Consider the following 20,513-nt stretch of genomic DNA (forward strand, 5'->3'; position numbering starts at 1 on the left):
AAACCAAAGCAAACATAAAAAGCGACATAAAAGAGAAAAGGAAAGAAACGAAGAAGAAAATATTCAAAACCCATTTCCTTCCAAGTTTGTCCTACATTTTGATCTCTTCGAGATCATAATCGAATCAAAAACGCAAATGGGATTTCTGGGTTTGCATCAAAATCTATGATTAAGGAGGAAAAAAAGAAAAAAGGTGAGATTTTTATGGAGAGGGACCAATCTGCTGCGGCGAGCAACTTGGAGATAAAGGTGGTCCGTCCCCGGCGGAATGACAACGTGGTGCACCCGGTGGGCCAAGCTCCGAGGACGACGGGAAGGCGGTCGTACAGCAGCAACTACAACCCGTTCAAGAGGTGGGTCTCGTGGCTGGTCCCGTCCTTTGTGGTGGCCAACATTGTCGTTTTTGTGGTCACCATGTTCGTGAACGATTGCCCCAAGAACTCGGCCTCTTGCATTGCTCGCTTCTTGGGCCGCCTCTCTTTTCAGCCCCTCAAAGAAAACCCACTTCTTGGGCCATCTTCAGCCACGTAAATCTTCTCACTTTTTTCAGTATCTCTTTTAAAATATGTTGGTATTTGCAGTTCGGTATGCAATGTGTGTTTTGGAATTTATTTTAAAGAGTTATGTGAATGCATAATTGGGTGTTTGCATGTGGGAACTTTGAAAGTTTTAGTTGTTGATGGGTATTTGGTGAATTTATGAGGAAGAGGAAGTGGAATTGGTTTTGATATGAAATCAGAATGGGATAAATTTACCTTGAAACCATGAAAGTTTGGAGTTTATGTTGTTATTACAAATGTTTTGGTGAAACATTTGCTTTGAGATTTGGTATTTTGGATGTATAGATACATTTTTGAACTGTATGAAAGCTTGGTGTATGCTTGAACAAAGAAAAAAAGGTATTAGAAAAGCTGCAAGTATAGAGTCTTCTTTGTCAGTATGTAGTGAACTACCCCTTGATTTGATTGTTGAGTTTCTTTGTAATATGTTACAAACTTTTTACATTATTGTATTTTTTTAACAACTTAGTTTCAAAGTTTTTATTTGACTTTCCTTGCTCTGTGAGGCCAATGACAGAATAATTATGATAAAATGGATGTATTTTGCCTTCATCTCTCTTGTAAGAGGGGTATGCATTCTTCGAGGATTGGGAGTGATTCTTCTTAAGCTGTTTAATGCGCTAATTCTAATATGCACCATCCTAAGTCTATTAACTGCTAAAAGTAGCACGTTCTATCTTCTGTGGGTCAACAGGTCTTAGTTGTATCCACAAGAAAAATATGCACATCTAACTTCTTTCCCATGTTTTTTTCATCCTTCAGATTAGAAAAGATGGGTGCTCTAGACGTGCAGAGAATGGTTCATAAACACCAGGCATGGCGGATGATCTCATGTATGTGGTTACATGCTGGAGTTTTCCATCTACTGGCCAATATGCTGAGTCTTGTATTCATTGGTATTCGGCTTAAGCAAGAATTTGGATTTGGTATGCATTTGGCTTTTCAGCTTCATGCATGTTGTCATGGATGTTTAGCCACATTCACAAGTGTTTGTAGTAAAATCGAAAACACATGACAGATATTACAAGAGAAATATTAGTTACTAAATGAATTTGTTTTTTCAGAACTCTAGAAGCAGCTACCTTGACCTTGAGATTAATCTGCAGAGGATTCCTATGCATGAATTCATTGAATTGTTATCCTAGAGTAGTGGTCATGCGGTGCTGGTTGCATTATAACTTACATCAGTATGTTGATAGGTTTGCATGGAAATAAGAGGAAGTTTTATTCAGCAGTGAGGTGAGCAAAGAGAGTTGATAAACCTAAGATGAGGTTCAGGAGAAACATTCTTATGATATTGGCTTTTTAGGCTATTCAAACTTTAGTTTAGACATAGTATTCCATTTTACAGAATAAAACTGCTTGATACAAAAACTGAGAGGTTGTTTCGATTTTTCCATCACTTATGTGGGAACATGGAATGTTTTGACTATCCTGTAGGGTAGATACAGTGCCTCAATTTTTTGAAATATTTCAAGATGCCGCCTATTTGGAAAAATTGAAAGAAAAGAAAGTTGGAGCTGGGTAATTGAATAGAAGAAGACGGAAAATAATCTAACTCATGCACAATTATTTTAATGAACAACAGTTTTAACTTTTCAGTTTGAAAATCTAATGCTTTTTTCTGATTTGTTCTTCTACAGTTCGAATTGGTTTGCTTTATGTCCTGTCTGGTTTTGGCGGTAGTTTGCTTTCATCTCTTTTTATTCAATATGGTATTTCTGTTGGTGCTTCTGGTGCACTTTTTGGTCTACTAGGAAGCATGCTATCAGAGATCATAGCAAATTGGACAATGTATGAAAATAAGGTAAATAATGTTTCAGTATGCTCAATGATTCCCTTCATAGTATATGCACTACCCTTTGATCTTACAGTTCAGATTTTTATGCGAAGTTAGCAGCATTGCTTACTCTCATTGTCATCGTCATAGTAAATTTAGCAGTGGGAATCCTACCACACGTGGACAACTTTGCTCATATTGGAGGATTTCTTTCTGGATTTCTTCTTGGATTTGTGTTTTTGATCCGCCCCCAATTTAAATGGCTTACCCAAAGGAATGCTCCTCCTGGGCATGTTTCAACTCCAGTTAAATCTAAACACAAGACATATCAATATGTATTGTGGGTTCTCGATCTGATAATATTGATTGTTGGGTAAGGTCCTCCTTGATCCCTGAAATTCAATTATTTGACTTCATATACCTAATTGATTCCCTACATGAGAATTTGAAAGGCACACTTGATGAGTGGATGTTTACAATTAAATCAGGGTACTTGATTTCATAGAGATATGTAATGTCCTGTAATCTGTGTTCATCACTGTCACTGTTGATAATCTCTATATCTGCTTGTTTTCTGTATGTGTAATACTGATTGGTCACTTTGATGATAGTAATATATAATAGTGGGTTCGTCTTCTTTGTTGTTTTGTTATTGGAAATGGAAATTCATTTTCATCAGTATATGCGGGCATTTTGTCACACAAGTCTTATGTTTTTTTTACAGGTTTACTATTGGCATGGTTACTCTCCTTCGAGGGGTCAATATGAATGATTACTGTTCCTGGTGTCATTATTTGAGCTGTGTCCCTACCTCAAAATGGAGCTGCAAGTCACAACAAATTTATTGTTTGGTAATTGATGCTGTACTTTTCTGTGCATATTAACTTCCACCTTTGTATTTGACAGATAGAAGTAATTGGTTCTTTATATGATATGCCAACATAGTGGTAAATAGAAGAGAAATAGTAGACCAGACAGCTGTTTTAGTGCTAGTAAATATATCCTTATATCTTCCCTTCTTTCCCTTGTGGAGTTTTATATGGTTGCACTCAATACTTCAGTCTCAATATGCCATTTTAAGCTAATGTCATCGAGAAACTTAGTTTAAGAAATGAACTCAAGAAATACTAAAGAGTTCTCAGCTCTCATGTCTGCTTCACTAAAATTATGATGAGATATGTGGTCTCCATGTAGCCAAACTGCATTTCTATCAATGTGACTTTTTGTTATACTCCATGATCCATTATGAGTTTTTAAATTGTTTTCTGAATTGAGTTTTTGAGGGTACTGAATTGGAGATCACCTAAATAATTGAAAAGCAGGACATATCAGAGAGTGGGAGAGATTATATATAGAGAGCAGGAAAATTACTTATATACCAACTTGTTAGATTGGTTTTGTACTGATATATTGTTCTGTATATGCATGCGTGCAACAAACCTTGCAGTCCAGCCAGTTAGGAAATCAGCTGAACTTGACGTGCGTAAGCAATGGGAGAAATGGCACTTATTCATTGCTGGATGGCAACCCCACCCGGGCTCAACAGCTATGCGCTGAGCTTTGCAGTTGACATACATGCACACAGCAAGAGATGATAGAATGTTGATTGATATGAGTCATTCATATATCTGTAGAGAAAATTTCTTTTCTTTTCTTTTGGTTGGGTAAGAGTAGTCTTGTATTCACCAAGTAATGGTTATTCTTTTCATTCTTTTATTGCTTCTGTACTCTTATTTTTACTAGCTGAAAAAGAGGGTTTGTAAATACAGATAGGGATGTACTTATTGATGGCAACTTGAAGTGAAAACAGCCAGTGCTATTTTGTGCTACTTTCTCCCTTTTCCACCTCTGGCAATTTAAAAGGACAAAAAACAGAAAACATTACTGGACTTCAAGTTAGAACAAGCCCATGGGCCATGGCCCAAGAATGTAGATCTACTCTAAGAAGATTGTAGATGAAAACTTAATTAATGTAGTCCCCTTACACGTGTTATTGTTATTGAAAAAACTGTAAAACTTTATACTAAAAAAACAGATTCTTTATCTATCAATTGTTAATGTCGAGTGCAATAATAGTTGGATCCATGATTTTTTGTTATGATACCGAGTTTTAATGTTATGTTTAGTGTTTAAGATGGGATTATGAATTTATGAGGTACAATTGGGAATATTAGGGGGTTTTATTCTTGCCATAATTAGGAATGGGGAGGGGTTTGTCTCACATACATGCTGCTGATGTATTATTGAAATTTGAATGCAGCCATTCTCTTCTACTAAGTTGACATTGTTGACGAGAATAGTGGGTTAGAGAGGATAAAATTAATTCAATGATGTGTTTGCCGCTATACTTAACTGGATTATGATATTACATGGGTTAGTAGGACTAGACATAAACCTATTAAACATAATTTCAACTTTTTAGTGCGATTCATAATCCTACTACATTTATATAACACTATTAGATATAATCCAATCCAACCCACCAAATATTTGATTAGAATCGTGAATTATATCCGTCACTAAATGGGGCCTAAAAGGCTTTTCTGGGAAGACCAGTCTGTTATAAAAACAGACTGTAACAGACTGGGTGGCCTCAGCTTTGTTTTCCATGTTTGCTTAGGTTCAAAAAAATTGCGCGCGTGTTAGTTTTGCCGTCGACTCTAGTCTCCCCTCCGTAGCTCTTTGAATTGGCACTCAGCTTCTGAAGTTAACATTTTGCTTGCTATCATGGCTGAGCTTTCAAGAGATTGTTGGAGTTTATAGCATTTGCGTGGCTAAGGGTGAAGCAGGCATTGCGGCTTCAAAGTCCAGAAGAAGTTGGCATCAGTTGCCTCTTGCAAGTGAAGTCGTCTAATTTGGAAATGCAAGCGCGATGCAGGTTCTTTCCATCCCATCTGTAAATTTACTTTCCATGGCTCAAATGGAACTTACCAATTTCACAACACAATACCCATCTCTCTCTACAGTCAATTACCCAATTTAAAAAGGGTGTTTTTGGTTGTGAAATTGATCTAAATATACTCACTTTTCAATGCAATGTTGGTTCTCTGTTGTAGACCTCCAATCTCAAAAGCTGGCAAGGTTTCCTAAGGTAGCTATGGCTACATACAACAACCACCTTAGTCATGAAATCCCTCCACAAATTGGGTATTTTGTACAGATTGCAGGTATTACTTGTAGACAATAACTCATTTACTATTGAGTTTATTATCCTAAACACTAAAACCAACCATTTCCTAAACATCCTCTTCACAGCATAAACTAACAGAATAAATAGTATTGAAGCTTTTGTCACTGAATAATTGTACTTATCTTCACAGCCGTTTGGGAATCTAGTCAAGTTGGTCTTTGGAAAAGACAGTTACTTTTGGGGATTAAATATTTACTACAATTCGGTGTGGTTCGGTTTGTCCATAAGCTTTCAGTTCGGTTTTCTTGATTTTGAGAGGAATCTTTTTTTTTTGAATTTTTTTTAAAACAAAATCCAACTAAAATTTTATTTTTAATATGGCTTTAAAAATCACAAATGACTCAATTTCATACAAATGGAGGTGATTGGGCCTAGAAAAGAAAGATGATTTAAAGTTGGGCTTAGGAAAAGATTAGTAATAGATTAAATATTTTATTAAAAATTAAAAAAAACAGCCGGCCCAATTCAGTCTGGTCCAAAACTTTCACTACAAAAACCAAAATTGAACCAACTGGTCCAGTCCAGTTTTTGGTCAACTTGGTCCAATTGCTGTCCTCCATATCCGACCCATTAGAGTCAAAGACCCTTACCCTTGGAGGACATTGCCATCCCTACTGCTAGTTTGTTTTCTGAAATGAACTTTTGAGGGCCCTGAATATGTGATCGCCCTACTAAAACTAAAAATCAGGATACATATTTAGAGAGAGGTTTATTAATTATATTTTGATCTCGCCCAGGATACTTATTATTATTCATTAACATTATTATTTTAATCTTTCTTCTACAGCCTTATGTCATATCCACATGTTATCATCATATATGTATTCGTATTTTCATAAAGTCCATGGTGTACAAGTCTTATATGTTTTCGTTTAATAACAATCCACTGAGAATTCAAGCAAACCAACGCATGATTAGTGCCAGAAGAAATTAATCACTGGCCTGGGGCTGCTTCCACTCAGCATCCTGGGGACAATTTTGTAATTGTAATTTTAACAACCATACAATACAAGTACAACAAACAGTGGTTGCGAGATCAGTTTTCAAAGGAAATGAAGTCGTCTCAAGCAAGTCAACGAGGACTAATGGAAAGCAAGTCAACCGTGGCTGATCGTAATGACCGGGACTTGGTTAAGCGCATTACTCAATTTTATTTATAAACCAGTTTGCCATGCCCTTCATAATCAAACTCAAAATTCAGAATGGGGGTTTTGGTTATGAAACTGATTTTATTAATATACTCACTTGTGAATGGAGCATTGTTCGTTTGCTCCATGCATTTGAGAATGGGAGGCAACGAGACGGATAGGCTTGCACTGCTGGCCATCAAAGCTCAAATACAGCAAGATCCTCATAATGTATTCAGCTCCTGGAATGAATCCTTTCACTTTTGCTCGTGGCACGGTGTCTCCTGCAGTCGACACGATCGCCAGAGGCAGAGGGTCACAAAGCTGAACCTGCAATCTCAAGACCTGGTAGGGTCCCTATCTCCAAACATAGGAAATCTAAGTTTCCTAAGGGAACTAGAATTACAAAACAACAACTTCAGCAGCAAAATCCCTCCAGAAATTGGGAATTTGCGTAGATTGCAGGTACTATCTCTACACAACAACTCATTTAGTGGCCCTATTCCATACAACATATCATATTGCTCCAACCTCGTCTTCATGAATTTCGGTTTCAACGGGTTGGTGGGTAACCTTTCCCCTCTGGAGCCTATTCCCTCATCTATGATTGGTTGAAAGCCTTAGAAGAATTAGATCTTTCTCACAACAATTTGTGGTGTGAAATTCCAAAATTTCTAGAGCGTTTTGTCTTATTGAAGAAACTAGACCTATCTTTCAATAACTTTTGGGGAGCAGTACCAACTGGAGGTGCTTTTGAAAATGCAAGAGTGATTTTAATTACTGGCAACCCCATGCTCTGTGGCGGAATTGCTAATCTCCAACTGCCCAAGTGCGAGTCCCCGAAGGGAGGATCATCTCGTAGCTTGATAATCCGTTTAGTACTCTCTGGACTTGCTCTTCTCGGAATTGCTATGGAGATGTACTATTTCTTTCTTTGTTCGTCGAAAAAGAAGAGGAAAGAAATTCCATTGAGCACATTGCCGAACTCTCTTGTGCAAGTGTCATATGCTACTCTCCTAAAAGCTACTGATGAGTTCTCTTCCGCTAATCGGATTGGTGCAGGCAGTTTTGGGTCTGTGTACAGAGGAGTTCTTTATGATGATGGTAAAGCCCAGCTTGTTGCTGTGAAGGTGTTCAACTTGTTGCGGCATGGAGCATCAAAGAGTTTCATATCCGAATGTGAGGCTTTAAGAAACATCAGGCATCGAAATCTTGTCAAGATTATAACTGCATGTTCAAGTGTTGATTTTCATGGTCATGATTTCAAGGCTCTGGTTTACGAGTACATGGACAGAGGAAGCTTAGAGGAGTGGCTGCATCCTCCTACTGAAATTGAAGAGGTAAGAGAGGCACTCAATCTAGAGCAAAGACTAGACATTGCCATTGATGTTGCTTGTTCATTGGATTATCTTCATAATTATTGCGAAACACCAATAGTTCATTGTGATCTCAAGCCAAGCAATGTTCTTTTGGATAACGAGATGACTGGACATGTTTCTGACTTCGGACTCGCAAGATTTCTCTCCCAAAAAACTGGTACTAATGCTTCAGAAAATCAAACAAGTTCCATTGGAATAAAAGGAACAGTTGGTTATGCTGCTCCAGGTAAGTGGTGTCCTTTTTTTCTTTTTAAATCTTACGAAGTTGAGCTATTTTACTAACAATTGTGCTGATAATATCTTATGATGTTTCAATGGTAGAGTACGGTATGGGAAGTGAGGTGTCAACAAATGGAGAAGTCTACAGCTTTGGTATTCTTATGTTAGAGATGTTCACAGGAAAGCGACCCACCGACGACATGTTTTATGGGGACCTAAACCTTCATACTTTTGTCAAAATGGCTTTCCCTGAGCGAGTTATGGAGATTGCAGATTCAACACTTTTTGAAGGAGGCATTAACGAGAGAAGGGTTCGAAAGATTGAGGTGTGCTTGAATTCAATTTTTAGAGTTGGAATTGAATGCTCTGCTGAATCACCAACGGACCGTCTGAAGAATATCAGTGATGCTGCATCTCAACTGCATTTCATTAGAGATGTTCTTCTTGGCACTACTAAAAAACTGGGCTAAAAGCACAAATTCCATTCATGCTTTTATGTTAAATAACACGGATATTCGTGATCTATAAAGCTGGCCACTTTAAAGTTGTTGATGCTCTTTATAGGAGTTTCCATTGATTATAGAGCACAAATGTATTATTTCATTGCAGAAATTTAGAGCACGAATGAAACATTTGTGCTTATATAGAAGATGGCCCCCACCAAAACTCCACCTTTTGACAATAGCTCTTTGAGAATACGAAAATAATATATATATTTTTATTTAATATGGACACAAATTTCTCTAAATGTGGCTAAAATGCAAATTAAAAAAATAAAAATAAACTGAGATACCAAAAACAAATAAATTTTGTTACAATAATTCTTTTGTACAACTTTGACTTGAGTATCTCCTTATTTTACTAATTTGCATTACTACCCACATAATTTGCAACAAAGTCCCTCCTGACAATAGCATCCTCCAATCTCCAGATATGCTTTCTTCTTCCTATTCCCACATCTTCTTCATCTTCCTCTTTCAAAATTGCACACAATTAGATTCAGTGAAAAAAATTTGAAGATGCCCAAAAATTACCAGAAATCAAATGAAAGAACATTTAATTGATATAGAAATACTGAGTATAACAAAAAATTCTCAAAGAAATAGCAGAGTGAGGAATTTAACAGTTCTATTTCTTGGCATAATTAGGGATTGTTGATGAACCGAGTGTGTGTGTGTGTGTGTTTTCTCTGCCCCTAATCCAACTTCATTGGCTAAAAAGGCCATTCATTGTTGATGAACCGAGTACAGTGGTGAAAAAGGCAACAGCTAGAGGCAACATCTAAGATTTATAGACATTGTGTTCAATAACTACCATACTGGTAGCTCTGTTTTAGCTAATTAATGTTTTTGGCTCTTTGGCTTTACATTGTAGTTTTTGGGTATCCTTGGGAAACCTTTCGTCTCTCAAGGTACTTGCTGCATTTGCAAATAACTTGGTGGGAAGCATCCTACTTCCCGCATTTTTTAACTCGGCTACGCTACAAAAACGACAGCGTCGTTTGGGTGTGACTCAAAGACATCAATGTGATTTTTTAAAGATCCTGCCAAACGACGCTGCTTGGTCCAGTGCTTAAAAAAAAACAAGAAGAAACAGATTGTATATACACAGACCTCCATCTCTCCCGAGTTTTCAACTCCAGAGCCCCCATTTTCTAAACCTCAAACCTAAATCCCCACACTTCCCTCAAAAAAACCTTTAACCTCTCCCCCACTAACCCTTTAAGCCCCAACTCCTCCATTACCGCCTTTTATACTATGACCCTACGACATAAAATTCCTGGGTCCGTCCCTGCTGGCATTAGTAAGAAACACCATGCTAGCTATCGTGTAGACTTGAGTTAAGCTTAGATATGTTAATGTCATCAAAGTTGTTCAAAAGTTTTTTATATGTACATTTAAATGTACTGTTGCTGGGGCTGTTTCCACTCAGCTTCCTGGGGTCAATTTTGTAATTGTCATTTTAATAACCATACAAGTACAACAAATAGTGGTTGCGAGATCAGTTTTCCTCGAAGGAAGAGGAAATGAGGTCGTCTCAATTTGGAAAAGCAAGTCAACATTTCCGTAGATTCCACGTTTTACGTTTAGATAAACCCCCATCAGTTGGAAAGGAAAAGCATGCGCATCCCAATCGTAATTAAGAGTCCCCACCAGCTTCAATAAGTCAAGAAGTCGTCTTCCTTTCCGCACGCAAGTCAACCGTGGCAGATTCTTAGAGTAATTATGTAATTTCTTTGCAATTTGTAACTTCACACTCGTTGCCATTTCGAAAGCAAGTCAAGTCGTCTTTGGAAAAGACAGTACTTGGTTAAGCTCTTTACTCTAGAACGTATTTAAATTTTCAACAACTAGAAGCCAGTTCGGTTTTTGATTTTGAAGCGGAATCTTTTCTTCTTATTTTTTTGAATTTTTTTTGTTACAAAATCCAACTAAAATTTTATTTTTATAGCTTTAAAAATCACAAATGACCCAATTTTATACAAAGGGAGGTGATTGGGCCTAGAAAAGAGAGGTGATTTGAAGTTGGGCTTAGGAAAATATTAGTTATGGGTTAAATATTTTATTAAAAATTAAAAATACACGGCTCTAATTCAGTCTGGTCCAAATTTTTCACTACAAAAACCAAAACTGAACCAATCTGGTCCAGTCCATTTTTGGTCAGCTTGGTCCAATTTCTATCTTTCATATCCGACCCATTAGAGTCAAAGACCCTTATCCTTGGATTTTTTTGGGGAAAGAAATTGATATGTAATTGATTTGTTATTTTATTCAAGAGGCAGAGCCACAGACTTATAGTTACAAAGCATCCTAATATGGTTCCTACGATCAAGCTAAATCATTCACAAATAAGGAAAGGAATTATTTACAATATTCACAGAATCAACATTCCATTCTAAGCTCGATCTCCTTCAACACTCCCCCTCAAGTTAGAGTGTATGTTGATGACACCCAACTTGCTAAGTAGCACTTCAAACTGTGTCGAGCTTAATGGCTTAGTGAACAAATCGGCTGGCTGATTTGCAGTTCCGATATGAGCTGTCCGAATCATCCCTTTTTGAATTTTCTCTCGAACCAAATGACAATCTATCTCTATGTGTTTGGTTCTCTCATGAAACACCGGATTCGATGCTATGTGTATAGCCGCCTGGTTATCACAAAACAGAGTTACTGGCTGCGTGTGATCAACTCCCAAATCCTTCAAAATGCTCTTCAACCATGTGACTTCGCAGCAAGTAGTAGCCATGGAGCGATACTCGGCCTCCGCACTTGAACGTGATACCGTTGTTTGTTTCTTAGTCTTCCAAGAGACCGGTGCTTGCCCAAGTAAAATGCAGAACCCCGTGATTGATCTCCTTGTGTCTTTACAACGTGCCCAATCGGCATCACAGAATGCCCGCAATTGGAGTGACCCTGTAGATGGTAGTAGAATTCCTTGACCCGGTGTATGCTTAATGTACTTAAGCACTTTATGGGCTGCTTCCAAATGTGGTTGCCGTGGCTTGTCCATGAACTGCCGCTCAGTACATGTACGGCATAAGTCAGGTCAGGTCTAGTTATGGTCAAATATATCAACCTCCCAACCATTCTTACGCAAAGCATCATCCAGTAATTTTCCATTGAACTGTGAGAGTGATAGATTCTGTTTCCACTGGGAACCGAGAAGGTTTGACACCTAAAAATCCAGCATCATCCAAAATCTCCAAGGCATATTTACGTTGCGACAAACTGATTCCATGCCGTGATCGGGCAACTTCAATGCCAAGGAAATATTTCAACTGCCCCAAATCCTTAAGCTTGAACTGGTTAGCCAAGAATAATTTCGTGTTCTCTATATCCTCCAAATTGTTCCCTGCCATTATGACATCATCAACATATACAAGCAGTACTAGGAAGTTACCTTGACGACGACGGACGAACAGAGAATAATCGGATCGTGATTGTTGGAATCTCGGCTTTGAGGGCGATAGACTTTGATAAACCACCGCCTAGATGCTCGCTTTTAAACCGCACAACGACTTGTGCAATTGATGACCCGATTCTCCTTTCGTCCGAAACCAGGAGGCAAGGACATGAACACCTCCTCATCAAGGTCACCATTCAAAACGCGTTGTTCACATCCAATTGGTGGAGATGCCAGCCACGCAGGGATGCCACACTAAGGAGAACACGGACTGTCACCAATTTGGCAACCGGGGCAAAAGTTTCTGGTAATCAATGCCTTCCACTTGATCAGAACCCTTGCCACTAAGCGAGCTTTGTAGCGTTCGACCGTGCCATCGGCCTTCAATTTCACCTTATATACCCACTTACAGCCGATCGGTCGTTTATGAGGGGGCAACGACACCAAGCTCCAAGTCCGATTAGCCTGTAACGCATCAATCTCGATTTCATGGCGGCACGCCATTGGGGAATTTGGACTGCCTGAGAGAAACTCGTAGGTTCTTGCAGAAGGGTAAGTTGGGCAAGATATGTTGTGAGAGTGAGAAAGTTGAGCATAAGACAAGGACTGAGAAAGAGGGTGAGCCGTACCTGAAGGGATGACCAAGTTCGTGGAAAACATCGGTGCGGTCCTTGAAGGGAGGCCAGGCTCGAGGTGGAAGTCTCGCAAATAAGCAGGCGGTCGGATGGAGCGACCGCGGCGTGGAGCGATGGTGAGAGATGTGGGCGACGAGATGGGGAAGGAGAAGGCAGCTCGATGAGGTCTGGATTGGGGGATGAAGAAGGCGATCCGTGAGGTCTGCGGTAGGTGTGATGGGTAAAGGGGGTCAGATGGGCTGGTGGGTGGAATGGGCCCAGCAGTGGGGGAAGGCAGATGGGCTTGGGAGAGGGAGTCCATGTCAAAGTGTAAGAACGGGTCAAGGTGAGGGGAAGAAAGGTTGGGAAAATGGTGAGGAGGTGGTGACGCAGCGGATTGGTAAGGAATAAGAAAAGGAAACACATTTTCAAAAAAACACACATCAAGAGAAACAAGCACTTTTTGTTGATTGAGATCAAAAACGCGATATCCTTTTTGACCATAAGGATATCCTAAAAAAATACACCGAGATGCTCGGGGATCAAATTTCGAACGACTCTGTGCATGGGTAGAAGTAAAACACAAGCAACCAAAAACACGCAAATGGGAATAAGTAGGAGTTTGGTTAAACAACTTTTCATACGGGGTTTTGCCATCGAGAAGAGGAGTGGGTGTTCGATTTATGAGGTATGCGGATGTGAGAATGGCATCCCCCCAAAAACGATGTGGGAGCCCAGCCTGAATGAGCAAGGCACGGGCCATATTTAACAAGTGTCTATGTTTTCTTTCAGCAACCTCATTTTGTTGGGGTGTGTTGATACAACTAGTTTGATGCATGATACCTTTATCAGCATAGAAGCTGCCAAGGTTGAATTCAGGGCCATTGTCACTACGGATGATCTTAATTTTGGAATCAAATTGAGTAGCAATCATATTGATGAAATTAACTAGAAGAGTCCTAGCATCAGACTTGTGTTTCATAAGATAAATCCATGTGCATCTAGTGTAATCATCAACAATGGTAAGAAAATATTTGGCACCTTGAAATCGAAGCAACTTTATAACCACCCCATATGTCAATATGAATTAAATCAAAACGAGAATGAGTAGTAATTGAACTTGAAGGAAAAGGAAGTTTTGTTTGTTTAGCCAAAGGGCAAATTGCACACTTGTCAGTATCACAAGAGGTATGTTTCAAATTTGAAAAAGAGAATAATGGAAGAACTCTGGGAGATGGATGGCCAAGGCGTTGGTGCCAAAGGGATGGGCTGGATTTTTGTGCCTGATTGCATGTTCCTGTCTTGCCTCGATCGAGATAGTAGAGGCCCTCCCGTTCAATTCCCGTCCCAATCATCATCCCCGAACGTAGGTCCTGTATGATACAAAAGTGGTTTAGAAAAATGGTTATGCAAGATGAATTTGCTAACTTGCTAATAGAAATCAAATTCAATTTGAAATACGGGACACACAAAACATTCTCAAGAATCAATTTGGGGGACAAGACAACTGTGCCAATGTGGGTCACTTGTGCCACGGACCCATTCGGCAATTCTACTGTGTGATTGGTGACCGCCTCGAGGTAGAGAACAGGTTGGAGTCATAAATCATATGGTGCGTGCATCCACTGTCTAAAATCCAAGTACTCTGTTTGCCATTAGAGTTGAGTGAAAAAGCTTTACCTGAAAGAGCATGGGTTGTGGAATTACCAACATGATTAGCGTAAGAGGACTGTGTGCAGCTCACTCAAGATCTGTTTGCACTCTTCAGCAGTAGAAAGGAAATTGCATCTCCTTCCTCTCTGTCACACACGTTGCTGCTTGGTTCCTTTGGAAATCATCGCACTAAACTCGGCCTCACCACGCTTCTTCTTGCGGCAATAATCACCGTGTGACCCTTCCATCCGCAAAACGTGCATTTTAGGTGTGCACGGCAGCTTCTTGGCAGTATGGTTTGTTTTGTTGCACTTGGTGCACTTCAACTCACCCTTTTCTCCTTCGAATTCACGGCTAGGATTCTTCACGGCAAACACGGCCGCATCCGGTTGTGCCTGAGCTTTACCCGCTGTCACTTCCGATTGCTTCTCATGCCGTAGAACTAGGGAGTATGCCTTGTTCACAGTAGGTAAGGGATCTTGCAGCAAAGTGTTGCTGCGAACACTTGCATATGAGTCATTGAGACCCATGAGGAACTTCATGGTCTTCTGCGTGTCCAAATATGCAGCCATTTCTTTGACAGATCCACAAGTGCAGATTGGGAAGGTGCACAAAGCGCCACGCTCATCCCATAGTCCTTCAATTTCGGAAGTAAGATCCCACGACATACTTCCCTGCACACAGTCCATGAATCTCATTCTCGATATTGAACAATTGAACCACGTTCACATGTGAGAATCTCTCCTGCAGTTCCAGCCACATCCGCCTAGCATTCTTGCATTTAATCACGCTGCTGGCGATGTCTTTTGACATCGACCCTAGTAGCCAAGTTTGGACCAAAGTATTGCAACGATTCCACTGCTGCCATTCACTTGGATCCTTCCCATTCGGCTCTTTGATCGAACCATCTATGAGTCCAACTTTGTTCTTGACCGTTAAGGCCATAGTCATGGATTGTTTCCATGTGCTGTAATTATCTTCAACCAAGGGCTGCGGCACAAGAATAGCACCGGGTTGGTCTGAATAATGAAGGTATAGTTGGTGATTGGGATTATCCCACTTGGTTTCCGAAGCCGTGCCTGATGGTTTGCTTTCTGCCATGGAGGTCGGCTAGGGTTTTGTTGTGTTTTTGGTTATTGCCTAGATCAATGCTCTGATACCATAAAAGAAATTGATATGTAATTGATTTGTTATTTTATTCAAGAGACAGAGCCATAGACTTATAGTTACAAAGCATCCTAATATGGTTTCTACGATCAAGCTAAATCATTCACAAATAAGGAAAGGAATTATTTACAATATTCACAGAATCAACATTCCATTCTAAGCTCGATCTCCTTCAACAGGGTTTGTTTATAGAAATTCAATGGTGTAGGGTTTATCTATAATATTAGTGCTAAGAATTGGTATATTACTAAATATCTCAATTAAAAATCAGGACATATATTTACAAAGAGATTTATTAATTATATTTTGATCTCGCCCAGGATACTTATTAGTATTCTTTTCATCTTTTTTATACAGCCTTAGGTCATATTCACATGTTATCATCAGATATGTATTCGTATTTTCATAAAGTCCATGGTGTATTATGACCTATGAGAAGAAAACAAATTGTATAACACAATAGTTTTCGCTCAATAACAATCCACTGAATTGAATTCAAGCAAACCAACGTATGATTGGTGCCAGAAGAAATTAACCACTGGCCTTTATCAACTACGTGTTTCTTCCACCACACGTTGGTCGAAATGTATTGTTGCTGAGGCTGTTTCCAACTCAGCTTCCTGGGGTCAATTTTGTAATTGTAAATTTTAACAATAGTTGCGAGAACAGTTTTCCTCCAAGGAAGAGGAAATGAGGTCGTCTCAATTTGATAGAGCAAGTCAGCAAGGACTAATTTGGCATTTTCCGTAATTTGGCTAATTCTTTGCAATTGACTAATGGAAAGCAAGTCAACCGTGGCTGATCGTAATGACCGGGACTTGGTTAAGCGCATTACTCAATCTTATTTATAAACCAGTTTGCCATGCCTTCATAATCAAACTCAAAATTCAGAATGGGGGTTTTGGTTTTGAAACTGATTTTATTAATATACTCACTTGTGAATGGAGCATTGTTCGTTTGCTCCATGCATTTGAGAATGGGAGGCAACGAGACTGATAGGCTTGCACTGCTAGCCATCAAAGCTCAAATAACGCAAGATCCTCATAATGTAACGAGCTCCTGGAATGAATCCATTCACTTTTGCTCGTGGCACGGTGTCTCCTGCGGTCGACGCCATCGCAAGAGGGTCACAAGGCTAGACCTCCAATCTCAAAAGCTGGCAGGGTCCCTATCCCCACACATAGGAAACCTAAGTTTCCTAAGGGAACTATTACTACAAAACAACAGCTTCAGCAATAAAATCCCTCCAGAAATTGGGAATTTGCGTAGATTGCAGGTACTATCTCTACACAACAACTCATTTAGTGGCCCTATTCCATACAACATATCATATTGCTCCAACCTTATCATCATGAATTTCGGTTACAACGGGTTGGTGGGTAAAATTCCATCTGAATTTGGCTCTTTGTCGAAGCTTCGAAGATTTGTTTTACAAGTTAATCATTTAACAGGAGAGATTCCTCCTTCCTTGGGAAACCTTTCGTCTCTCGAGGTACTTGCTGCATCTGAAAATAACTTGGTGGGAAGCATCCCTACTTCTCTAGGCCAATTGAAAAACTTAACATTTTTCTCATTGGGTGGAAACAAGTTAACTGGTACCATTCCTCCCTCCATCTACAACCTCTCTGCTCTTTATGCTTTTGGCGTGGAATTTAACCAAATTCAAGGGCGGATTCCATCAGACTTGGGAAAAACTCTTCCTAATCTCCAAATCTTTAGCATTAATAAGAACCAATTCTTTGGATCCATTCCTCTCTCACTATCAAATGCCACAAGTTTACGGGTACTTGCAATTCAAAATAACAGCCTCACAGGTCAGATGCCGGATTTCCGAAAGCTTCATAACCTAGAGAAATTTATCATTCAATATAATCATCTTGGAAGCGGTACAGAGGGTGACTTGACTTTCCTCACGGACTTGACCAATGCCACAGAGTTAAAACTGTTGTTGGTGGGTGGCAACAATTTTGGAGGGACGTTGCCCACATCAATATCCAATCTCTCAACCAAGCTTGAAAAGTTTTGGTTTCACAGAAACCAAATACATGGAAGCATCCCAACAGACATAGGAAATTTGGTCAGCTTGGAATCGTTGGGAATGCGGGGAAATAGCTTCACCGGTAGCATCCCCACTGAAATTCAGAAGCTTTCAAGCCTTGTGGCGTTAGATATTGCTATGAATGCATTATCAGGAAGCATTCCGTCCTCTTTAGGAAATTTAACCAAGTTATACAAACTCTTCTTACAAGGAAATAATCTTGAAGGCGTCATCCCTTCAAGCCTGGGGAATTGCCTGCAACTGATATTATTGGATTTGTCTAATAATAAACTTAGTGGCGCAATACCTCAACAAGTTATCGGCCTCCCGTCCTTATCAGTGCTTTTGAACTTGTCGACGAACCACTTTACCGGTTCTCTTCCGACGGAGGTTGGGAAGTTGAAGAGTCTAGGTGTACTGGACGTTTCTAATAACATGTTATCTGGAGAACTTCCTAGTAGCCTTGGTTCATGTGAGAGTTTAGAAGTTTTGCACTTGCAAGGCAACTTCTTCAAGGGGCCTATTCCCTCATCTATGATTGGGTTGAGAGGCATAGAAGAATTAGACCTTTCTCGCAACAATTTGTCTGGTGAAATTCCAAAATTCTTAGGGGATTTTGTCTTCTTGAAGAAACTAGACCTATCATTCAATGAATTTTGGGGAGCGGTACCAACTGGAGGAGGTGCTTTTAAAAATGCAAGTGCGATTTCAATTACCGGCAACACCAAGCTCTGCGGGGGAATTGCTGATCTCCAACTGCCCAAGTGCAAGTCCCAAAAAGGAGGATCATCTCATGGCTCGAAATTAATAATCCCGTTAGTACTTTCCGGACTTGCTCTTCTTCTAATAGTTATGGTGATGTCCTATTTCTTCCTCTGTTCGTCAAGAAGGAAAAGGAAAGAGATTCCGTTGAGCACATTGGCGAGCAATTTTTTGCAAGTGTCATATGCAACTCTCCTAAGAGCTACTGACGAGTTCTCTTCGGCTAATTTGATTGGTGCAGGCAGTTTTGGGTCTGTGTACAAAGGAATTCTTGATGATAATGATAAACATCAACTTGTTGCTGTGAAGGTGTTCAACTTGTTACGCCATGGAGCATCGAGGAGTTTCATGGCCGAATGTGAGGCTTTAAGAAACATCAAGCATCGAAATCTTGTCGAGATTATAACTGCGTGTTCAAGTGTTGACTTTCATGGTAATGACTTCAAGGCTCTGGTTTACAAGTACATGGACAGAGGAAGCTTGGAGGAGTGGCTGCATCCTCCTACTGAAATTGAAGAGGTAAGAGAGGCACTCAATCTAGAGCAAAGGCTAGACATTGCCATTGATGTTGCTTGTGCATTGGATTATCTTCATAATCATTGTGAAACACCGATAGTTCATTGTGATCTCAAGCCAAGCAATGTTCTTTTGGACAACGAGATGACTGGACATGTTTCTGACTTTGGACTCGCAAGATTTCTCTCCCAAGAAGCTGGTATTAATGTTTCCAACAATCACACAAGTTCCATTGGAATAAAAGGAACGGTTGGTTATGCTGCTCCAGGTAAGTGGTGTCCTTTTTTTCTTTTTAAATCTTATCAAGTTTAGCTATTTTACTAACAATTGTGCTGATAATATCTTATGATGTTTCAATGGTAGAGTACGGTATGGGAAGTGACGTGTCAACAAATGGGGATGTCTACAGCTTTGGTATTCTTCTGTTAGAGATGTTCGCAGGAAAGCGACCCACTGACGACATGTTTAATGGGGACCTAAACCTTCATACTTATGTTAAAATGGCTTTCCCTAATCGAGTTATTGAGATTGTAGATTCAACACTTTTTGAAGGAGGCGCCAACGAGAGAAGGATTCGAAAGATTGACGTGTGCTTGAATTCAATATTTAGAATTGGAATTGAATGCTCTGCTGAATCCCCAACAGACCGTGTGAAGAATATCAGTGATGCCGCATCTGAGTTGCATTCCATTAGAGACGTTCTTCTTGGATAGGAACTTTTTCTGCTATGGGTTTGTGTGATGGGGATATTATTTTTTATGTGCTACCTGAGAAATATTCTTGTTGCTACTGCTAGCCTGCTACTGTAGATGGGAGTTCTGCTACTACTACGTCGTTTTATTTGTGTGTTTGGGCCTGAAGCCTTAGAAATGTGATCAAAGCTATCAAACTACTGCATCTTGTGTAAATCTCTTATCTTAAATAAATCTGAAAGGACACTTGATCCTGTTGTTTGGTCCAAGTACGTTCTCTAAAGACTATAACGGCCATTACCTAAGCCCATGCCTATTGTGAAGCCTAGCAGTCTAAGTTTATTCATTATTTACAAAAGGCCTAGCAGTCTTCGAAAGATAATTGTATGCTTGCAAACGGGATCTAGTTTAACGAAAAAGTGTGTCTGAAAAATCATCGTCCCCCTTATAACTTAGACTATCGATTGTTTTCTGTGATGTTGTAAGTCAGAAAAAGCATCAGTGTAGTAGAGAATTCTAATGCCATAAATCATGTTTAGCATCGGAACTATTAAAACTATTGATGTCGTTACAGGTTTAGGCATCGGGGTTAGTGTGTTTTTGGCACACAAAAGGCACTTTAGCATCGGTGTTTAGGACAGAACTCGTGTCATAAATATATAAGGGCAACGGAGAATATCTGATGTCTGGCATTAGTGAGTAATACCATGGTAAATAGAGTGCTTTGGCAACGGATATTAATTTTATTACAATTTTAGTCCATCCTTTAAGTAGGATATATCTTGAGATTTAGAATGAAATGAAATGAATTAGAATGGGAATTTTAATAATTTTTTCGTGGGAATGTTTTTAGCCTTATGAGAGTGATGTCAATACTACTACTACGTCGTTTTGTTGGTGTTTTTTGGGCCTG

General features: G+C 39.5%; 4 protein-coding genes and 1 pseudogene across 5 annotated transcripts; 4 read left to right on the top strand and 1 right to left on the bottom strand.

Annotated features, from left to right (window-relative positions):
• The first annotated feature begins 34 nt into the window (after positions 1–34).
• Positions 35–4,169, top strand: LOC148921425 (RHOMBOID-like protein 1). Of its 2 annotated transcripts, none has more exons than XM_089051198.1 (6): positions 35–527; positions 1,323–1,486; positions 2,204–2,367; positions 2,454–2,713; positions 3,065–3,191; positions 3,788–4,169. In XM_089051198.1, exons 1-6 carry the CDS (start codon positions 166–168, stop codon positions 3,908–3,910), a joined length of 1,200 nt encoding a protein of 399 aa, XP_088907324.1. In that variant the 5' UTR covers positions 35–165; the 3' UTR covers positions 3,911–4,169. The 2 variants fall into 2 exon arrangements, with proteins under 2 accessions (XP_088907324.1, XP_088907327.1); XM_089051201.1 differs by having other exon boundaries at positions 1,323–1,393.
• Positions 4,170–6,732: 2,563 nt separating this feature from the next.
• On the top strand, positions 6,733–7,378 carry LOC148921426 (putative receptor-like protein kinase At3g47110). The gene has a single exon (XM_089051230.1). It carries the CDS (start codon positions 6,733–6,735, stop codon positions 7,270–7,272), a length of 540 nt encoding a protein of 179 aa, XP_088907356.1. The 3' UTR covers positions 7,273–7,378.
• Positions 7,252–8,832, top strand: LOC148921427 (putative LRR receptor-like serine/threonine-protein kinase At3g47570). Its single transcript, XM_089051196.1, has 2 exons — positions 7,252–8,262; positions 8,358–8,832. The coding sequence occupies exons 1-2, from the start codon at positions 7,449–7,451 to the stop codon at positions 8,723–8,725; spliced, it is 1,182 nt and encodes a 393-aa protein (XP_088907322.1). The 5' UTR covers positions 7,252–7,448; the 3' UTR covers positions 8,726–8,832.
• Positions 8,833–13,822: 4,990 nt separating this feature from the next.
• On the bottom strand, positions 13,823–15,557 carry LOC148921428 (uncharacterized; annotated as a pseudogene).
• Positions 15,558–16,462: 905 nt separating this feature from the next.
• LOC148921429 (receptor kinase-like protein Xa21) lies at positions 16,463–19,869 on the top strand. The gene is made up of 2 exons (XM_089043201.1): positions 16,463–19,176; positions 19,272–19,869. The coding sequence occupies exons 1-2, from the start codon at positions 16,485–16,487 to the stop codon at positions 19,619–19,621; spliced, it is 3,042 nt and encodes a 1,013-aa protein (XP_088899327.1). The 5' UTR covers positions 16,463–16,484; the 3' UTR covers positions 19,622–19,869.
• Positions 19,870–20,513: the final 644 nt, after the last annotated feature.

The sequence above is a fragment of the Prunus mume genome, linkage group LG1 (genome assembly GCF_029339155.1).
Source record: "Prunus mume cultivar Tortuosa linkage group LG1, ASM2933915v1, whole genome shotgun sequence".
NCBI lineage: Eukaryota > Viridiplantae > Streptophyta > Magnoliopsida > Rosales > Rosaceae > Prunus > Prunus mume.